Consider the following 8,866-nt stretch of genomic DNA (forward strand, 5'->3'; position numbering starts at 1 on the left):
AGGGGAAATATTTGCCTATTTGCATCCAGGCACGTCGCAACAAGGAGTTTGCCCTTGTACTTACTGTACAAGTGTGTCCCGTCCACACATATAATGGGAGGGCAATGAAAAAAACCCTGAATAGATGCTGCGAATGACCAATATACAGGTACAAATGTTGCGGTATTCTTGCTACCTGGAAGAATAGTCCACCTCCACCGTACTATAGTCCTAGGATTGTACGCGCACATCACTTCCATCCACTTCGACAACGTTTCGTAGGATTTCTCCCAATCGTTGAATACTTGGGCAATTGCCTTCTGTTTGCCCAACCAAACCTTCTTATAAGAGATTGAATAGCTGAAGTGATGATCTATGAACTCCTTCAATGTGGCGATTGATGTCGACGCATCTCCCCTAATCATATTCACTATCTCCCTAGCAATGAGGGACGATGTGATTTGGTTATGATCCTGTGAGAGAAGTTGGTTCAGACATGTGTGCAGACCACCCGATTGGGTGATTTTGAATAAACGGTGTTTCATCCGATACATGGCACGCAATCTCCATCCGCAGTCATGGTCCTTACACTTAGCAACCCATAAATCTGGGGTAGATCGCACGACATAGAAGTCATGGTGGGTGCGAGCGTGATACATTCGCACTGTGGTGATCAGCTGATCCTTCGATCCGAAGAACATCCCCCTACTCATCTCAAAGGATTTATCCCAATGAGTCACGCATATAGGAAGCTCATCAACCGCAGTTAAATCTACAACATTTAGGTCAATATGACTGTACATCGGAGGCTCGTCCATGAAGTGGGCGTCGAACGTTGCGTCATTCGTGCCACTGGGGGGTGGGTTCACATCATCAGGGGCCTTATTTAACCCTTCACCCATTTCCTGCTCGTGCGTGTCTTCATCTTCAAGATGAACATCATTCGTAATGTTCATGCCCTTATCCAATATGTCGTTCGCAATAGCAAACAACAATGCTGGTCCCTCTGTCAGGAGGTCTTTGCAACCTCCCCACAGATACGTCTCAGGAATAGGTACTTCGTACGTCGACGACTCGAATGATGATCCCGGATATTCATTAAAATCAACTGCAGGCATACGCCCAACCTTCGCACTCACATCGAGATGATGTGTTTGATGGGTGTCTTCCTCGACTTCATCCAAATGCTCGGCAGCTGCGTCTAGCTGCCTAGTCGCAATTACACCCATTTGAGGAATGGTTTCGACATATAATTGCACCGTTAAATATGTCTTACCTATGCAGTGTGCATCCAACACAATGCGCAGATCATAATCATTAGATATGGGAACAACCTCGTAGAGGACTGTATTATTGTACCCTCGCAAAGGATATCTTGCGACCACCCACAATGCATATTTATCTGGATCAATATGCAAATATTTATATATCTTCGTATATAATATATTTAATTTACACCTATGGCCAATTCGAATAGGTCGAACTGGCAGACTACTATAACGAACACCATCTGCTCCGGTTATGATGTCCCCCCCCCCAATGTACAACAAAACCGTGACCGAAGCACTGCTTGAGCTTCCTGCCATTTAGATCAACGATTGGGAAATAAAAATGATCTACACAGAACAAAATTGTATGTATAAGTGATATGTGTTGCTTATAGAAATGAAGAATTAATTTCACTAAGTTTAATCATCTTATAGCTATATTATGATCATCAAACTATCTTATAGCTTTTAAATTTTGTAGTATATAGATTTAAGAATGTCTTTATTTCGTTAAAATTATCTTAAATTTGGATTTCGATGTATTTGAATAATTTTTAATATAATTTTTCATTACATTTTATTTAAATCCAATGCAAATTCACATTCAAATCTGACGTCTCTCCAAAGATAATGTAATAAATTTTTTTTATCATAAATACCATTAATGACATTCATATATATACTGCAAACTCACTTCTTTTTTAATAAAAATTATTCTCAATTTTGATCTCATTAATATTGATTTTTAGTTTTCATTCTATTTCATGTTAACTGAAACAACACAAACTTTTTCTTGATGACTTCTTTTAGAATTATTACATTTTTGTATACCTTTTTATTACACTTTCATTTTAATATTCTATATAATCTGTGAACTAAACATATATAACCTTAGTTCCCACCAGCCTAGCATTTAAATAATGCCCTAGCAAAATAGTTACAGTAAATACCTTTGACAAATTTTTTTCCTTCATAAACTGCATTTCACATCAAGTGGTTTCTTGCATCACTAGTAAGTCTATGGGAATTTTTTTCTTTTAAGTGAAACAATTTTAAAAATTATACATACTTTAGTAATTCAAAACCACCATTAACTTATTTGGGGCCACAACTTTAACTATATATCATTAAAATACGTTGCAAACCAAATACCCAGTTAAGGTTTCTACCAAATTTGAGACTAAGAAAAATGTTTAAAATTTATACAATATTATAATTTTTTTTTTACTTATATCTAATTTCATAGTTAAATTTTGTGATTTGAAATACAAAATTTATATTTGCATTATTTGTAATATCATAATTTAATACTTTTATTTAATAGCTATTTTTGAGATCATACCCTATCCATAGTACATGATTTCTACTAGTATAAATATAAATGAACACATATAAGAATTGCATAGTAAAAATCATTGAAGTGTCACAGGGCTTCAGACATATACATGCTTTAAAATAAATGCATAAATCAATTCTATCTAAATCTTATTGTGTGTCAATTAACTATTGCAGCTTTAATATTCTGCAATTTAAACATTTCTTTAAGGTCTTTTACCAATATATATTTCTATCTGCACCACATTAAAAAGTATAAATATTGGAAATTGAACAAAAATATTCTCATCTTTAAAATATTAAAAATACTTCTTAAAAATAATTTAATCTAAATAAGATAAAATTGCGTTTTGCAAGCCTATTGAGTTTAGAGAATGAGAGCAAATTTATATTTAGCAAATAATAGTATGATACAAATTTTAAATAAATAAAGTATATTATTAAAAACTACATAATAAATAAACCTTTAAATTGTCTCTCTAAAATTATTGTCATTTAAACTATATAATATCATATAGATGATCCATAATTTGGGTTGTAAAAGACAAACATTAAGAACAAAATTAGTATATCTTCCAATAATAAATTTAATTTTATCTGGAATATTTTTTCAAAACCACTCATTACATTACTTAATATCATAATCACCTCTACTATATTTAATATCACAATCACATAAACAACATGCATTCAGAATTTTAATTTTTACCATATCAAACAAACATGCTAAAGAACATAAAAATACAGTAACGATTATATAATTTGGCACAAAAAAATTTCATGCATATTTTTGCTTGGGCAGTATGATAAAAAATATAATTGAAATACAAAAAAAACCCTAACCTTAAATAAAGGCGTTTTCAAACGAAGCCTTCTGAACAAACTTAAACTCAACGGGGTTATCTGATTATCAAACTAGCTATTCGATCAAATATATTAACTTAAATTTTATGAACAAACTTAAATCTCAGAATGTGTCTTACTTACCCCATTTCCTCGACTATATATACGCACGCCCTCAACAGTTAGCCACAACGGTCACCTGCGCTCATCCGACCTTGTCGCCTTCAACGGTAACCTACTGTTTCTCCCCGTCTCTCTGCAAAAGGTGTGTACCCCCCTCTATTAGCGAAGACAATGGAAGGAGGAAGGGTTGGGTAATGGCTAAAGCAAATCTTGCTGGTTCATCCAGCGAGATTTGCCACGCGTCTATCGCCGAATGGATAAGCATTAAATATGCAAAGCAAATCTTGTTGGATGAACCAGCGAGATTTGCCACGCATCAACTCTAGCATGCTCTATCATCTAAAAATCTCGTTACTTGGAGTAGCGAGATTTGCCATGCATCCACACGAGTAATGTGTAAGAATTTTACTCTGCTGTTGTGAGTGAGAAGCTCTAGGCTGCAATGGATCAAATGCAGGGAGGAGAAGAGGGGAATGCAGAACAGAGAAACAAAAGAATAATAGCAGAAGAGTTCTTCGCATACCTTTTCTGTATTGGATCAGCAAATATATACAGTGTAAAATGGAATCAAAATGGTTAGAGGCTAACTACAGGAATAAAATTACGATTATTCCTAACAATTCCCTATAACCTAAAAGGAGAAAGAATAAAACAAAATGAAATAAAATAAACAAGAATTCTGCAGGTACGGTTATGAGCAGCTGCTTGCACCCAGTTCAAGTTCCTTCATTCTTCAACAACCCCCCATAAGATGGAGAGTAGATGTCTTCTACTCCCATCTTGGATAAGCATGAATACAAAACCTGTGAGCCTAAGCTCTTTATGAGAATATCTGCCACTTGCAACTTGCTTTCCACATGTTTTACTGAAATGCTACCTTCTTGAATCTTGTTTCTAATTAAATGACAATCTATTTCTATATGCTTTGTCCTCTCATGAAATATGGGATTTGTGGCAATGTGTATAACTGATTTGTTATCACAGAACAAGGAAGCAGCCCGTGAATGAGCAATGTGTAGATCGTGAAGTAGATACCTCAGCCAAGTCAATTCATAACTCACATTTGCCATCACACGGTACTTTGCCTCTGCAGAAGACCTAGAGACCAAACTTTGTTTCTTTGATTTCTAAGACACCAAGGAACACGCAGTTGCTTGTCACAGACCTTCTGGTGTCTGGACAAGCCCCCCAATTTGAATCACTAAAACCTCTACGGTGGATATTTGAGTCCACTGGATAGAACAAACCCCGCCCTGGCGACCCTTTGATGAACTGCAGTACCTTGTGGGCTGCTTGCAGGTGTGGCACCCTTAGATTCTTCATGAATTGGCTTAGCATTTGGATTGAGTAAGCTAATTTAGGCCTGGTTATGGTTAGATACAATAGTCTACCAATAAATCTTCTATAAAGGGCAGGCTTAGGAAGTAATTCCCCTTCTTCTTTGGACATTCTCACATTTTGATCCAAGGGAATCCTTGCTGGAGTTGAGCCAACGGTACCCGAGTCTCTTAAAATGTCCAAAGCATATTTGCGTTGGCATAAATGAATCCCCTTTGCTGTACTTTCCACTTTAATACCCAAAAAATACTTCAGCTTGCCACGGTCTTTGATTTTGAATTGGTCATCAAGAGACCTCTTCAATTGATCAATTTCATCCATGTTATTTCCAGCAACTATTATATCATCCATATATATTAGAATAGCTGTGAAAGAGCCCTCGGCTACCTTTGTGAACAAGCTGTAATCTACCTTGGATTGAATATATCCTTGGTGAATGATGAAATTTGAAAGTTTTGAGTACCACTGACGTGAGGCCTGTTTGAGGCCATATAAACTTTTGTTTAATTTGCATACTTTTCTCCCACTTTCATTAGGATACCCCGGGGGCAACTCCATGTACACCTCCTCCTCCAAATCCCCATGTAAGAAGGCATTATTGAAATCAAATTGCTATAAGAACCACCCTTTTACTGCTGCAATGGCTAACAAGGTTCTCACAGTAACCATTTTTGCCACTGGAGAGAAGGTTTCATGGTAATCCAACCCCTCCTACTGTGTGTACCCTTTAGTAACAAGCCTGGCCTTGTATCTTTCTATGCTACCATTAGCAAGAAATATGATTTTGTAAACCCATTTACAGCCTATTGGTTCTTTGTCAGGAGGTAAATCCATAATAATCCAAATGTCATTGAGTTCAAGGGCAGCAATTTCAGCCTTCATGGCTTCGACCCACTTGGGTGATGTAATTGCCTCTAAGTAAGTTGTAGGTTTAGTATGAGAAGTTATGGAGGTCACAAAAGTCTTGTGAGGTGTAGAAAATTTATCATAAGATATAGTGGTACTTAGAGGAGAAGGCTTACCTGATAAGATCTGGTCCTTCTGCTTGTCCAAGTCTTGAGATGGGGTAAGGAAGGATCACTGTTGACATATGAAATCCTGCAAGTGAGTGGGAGCTCTCCTTATTCTGGTTGATTTTCTGGGTAAGTGTGTATGGATGTTGTCACCAGCTTCTGTTTCTAGTCTGGAGTTGTTTAGGGAACTGATATGTTCATTTCTTTGTGAATCAGATAATGCAGCAGGCATTTGTTCAACTTCTGAATTGATATTGGGGCTAACAGTGTCTATGGAGTGATTGTGAATAGGCAGAGCAGGAATGGAAATGACAGGGTTTTGAGTAAAACTTAACTCGTTTGGACTTGGTGGTGAATTGGTGTTGCTGAAACTAGTATCAGGATGACTGATTTTATTCGTTTTAAATAGAAAAACAATTTCATGAAACACAACATTTCGAGAGATGAAGATCTTCTTAGTATCTAAATCTAGAAGTCTATATCCTTTGACACCAAAAGGGTAACCAATAAATACAGACTTTTTGGCCCTTGGATCAAATTTTGTCTTCCATTAACCAAAGTGGCAGCAAAGGCCAACCACCCAAAAACCTTTAGATGGTCATAGCTGGGTTTCTTTTTGAAAAAAACCTCAAAGGGGCTTTTATGATTTAATAATGGAGATGGAGTTCTGTTAATGAGGTACACATCCGTAAGAATGCAGTGGTTCCAATATTTCAATGAAATGCCACTTTGAAATTTTAGTGCTCTTGCAACATTTAAAATATGTTGATGTTTTCTTTCAACAATGACATTTTGTTGAGGTGTCTCCACACATGTCCTTTGGTGCAAAATTCCATGTTTTAGATAAAATTATTTCATGTCAAATTCACCTCCATTATCACTTCGAATAGTTTTTACTTTTGTTTCAAATTGTGTTTCTATCATCACACAAAATTTTTGTAAATTGGTGCTTGCTTCTGATTTCAACTTCAACATATAAGCCCAAGTACACCTACTGAAATCATCCACAATAGTAAAAAAATACCTGCAGCCATCATGACTAATCTCATTACATGGACCCCATATGTCACAATGTATCAGCTCAAAGCATTTCTCAGATTGATGTTGATTAGTTGGAAATGGTAGCTTGTGTTGTTTACCTAAAGGACAAATGAGACATGGGTGATCATCAGAAGGTTTTGGTATGCTGATTTTGGTATTTGTGTCAAATTAAGAGTAAGAAGAATGGCTTAATCTATAGTGCCAGAGGTCAAAGGATTCACTGTTGTTGCTGACAGAAGCTGAAAAGCCAGTTTTGAGGTTATGTTTGGATAGAGCATCAGATAAGGTTGAAGGAGAGACTTCCTTTTGCAGCATATGATAGAGTCCTTGCTTCACTTTACCTATGCCAATCGTTGTCCAAGTCAAAAGGTCCTGAATATAACAGCAATCAAAAAAGAAAACAAGGCAACAATTTAGTTCTTGAGTCATTTTCTTTGCTGAAATCAGATTAAAGGAAAAATTGGGAACGCAAAGAGCATTGTGCAATATAAGATTCTTGGTGACCTTAGGTGTTCCTATATGAGTAACAGGCACTATCTGACCATTTGGTAGAGCTACGGAGGAGGAAATGGTGTTTTGGATGGAGTGAAATAAGGACTTGGAGCAGATCATATGGTTTGTTGCTCCATTGTCAATAATCCAAGGGATTTCTGAGACATTGTTGGATTTGGAAGTAAAAATAGAAAAACATAGAGATATACCAGAAATTTTGTGGTTATTTGTATCTGAGGATGAAGGTGTGACCATGGCATGATTTGACGAGGGAATGAAAGCTTGGTTGCTTGAGATAGGTTTGAGGAGAGCCAGAAGTTGATTATACTGCTCTGGTGTCAATGATATTTGAGATTTTTCTTTTAGAACCCCCTGCTCAGGACCAACAACTGCATTCACATTTGACAGATTTATGGCAGGTCTGTTCTTCTTTTGTCCTTTGTATCCTGCTGGGTATCCATGCAATCTGTAGCATTTATCTGCTGTATGGCCTGACATTTGGCAATGAGCACATGTGGGTTTGTTCAGATTTGCTTTGAAGCATCTCTCCAGAGAGTGTCCTGGTATTTTACAAAAGGTACAATAATACCTATCCTTCCTTTGTTGCCCAGCAGATTGTTTGCCAAAATTTCCTTTGCTCACCAAAGCTATAGAGTCACTGCCAAGGTTGTTTGTAGAGATTTCCCTTCGTTTTTCCTCTTGTTGGATAATGGAGTAAACCTCATTCAAGCTGGGAAAGGGTTTGATTAGCAGTATCTGTGCTTTAATAGCTTTGTACGTATCATTGAGCCCCATCAAGAACTTCATTACACAATCTCTTTGCTGGTTCTGAACTACAACTCTTAACCCTCCACAGGTACAATTAGGAATTGATTCATAGTTGAGTAATTCATCAAGTAAGGTTTTAAATTTAGAAAAATAAATGCTTACTGAGTCTTGATCTTGCTTGAGGTTTGTGATGCCTTGCTTTACCTCAAAAATTCTAGGAGCATTTTGCTGAGCAAAACGTTGCTCTAGTTCCAACCAAAGTTGATGCGCAGTTTCTGCATATGTGATGCTGGATTTGATATCAACCGTCATTGTGTTATGCATCCATGTTATCACGATATCATTGCACCTCAGCCAATGTTCCATTAGAGGATCATTGGGGTCAGAAGGTTCACAAATGGTACCATCAATGAATCCAAGTTTGTTCTTGATCCGCAAAGCCCTCTTCATGGATCTAGCCCAAGAGTAATAGTTGCTGTAGTCCAAGGTGTGTGTGATGAGCATGGCACCTGAACCATCGCTGCTGCCAATAAAATAAGGACTGGTGGGTTGCGTTGGGTCGTGAGGAACGACTGTTGGCAAATTGGTGTTTGGTGGTGGATTTGGAGGAGTGGTTTGGCGGGTATTGAAGGATTCATCCATCGTGACTCTGATACCATGTAAGAA

The 8,866-nt window shown here is 37.0% G+C and overlaps 1 protein-coding gene across 1 annotated transcript; it reads right to left on the minus strand.

Annotated features, from left to right (window-relative positions):
* Positions 1 to 7,108: 7,108 nt before the first annotated feature.
* On the minus strand, positions 7,109 to 8,842 carry LOC131167614 (uncharacterized). The gene has a single exon (XM_058126410.1). The coding sequence runs from the start codon at positions 8,840 to 8,842 to the stop codon at positions 7,109 to 7,111; it is 1,734 nt and encodes a 577-aa protein (XP_057982393.1).
* Positions 8,843 to 8,866: the final 24 nt, after the last annotated feature.

This window comes from Malania oleifera, chromosome 11 (assembly GCF_029873635.1).
Source record: "Malania oleifera isolate guangnan ecotype guangnan chromosome 11, ASM2987363v1, whole genome shotgun sequence".
NCBI lineage: Eukaryota > Viridiplantae > Streptophyta > Magnoliopsida > Santalales > Ximeniaceae > Malania > Malania oleifera.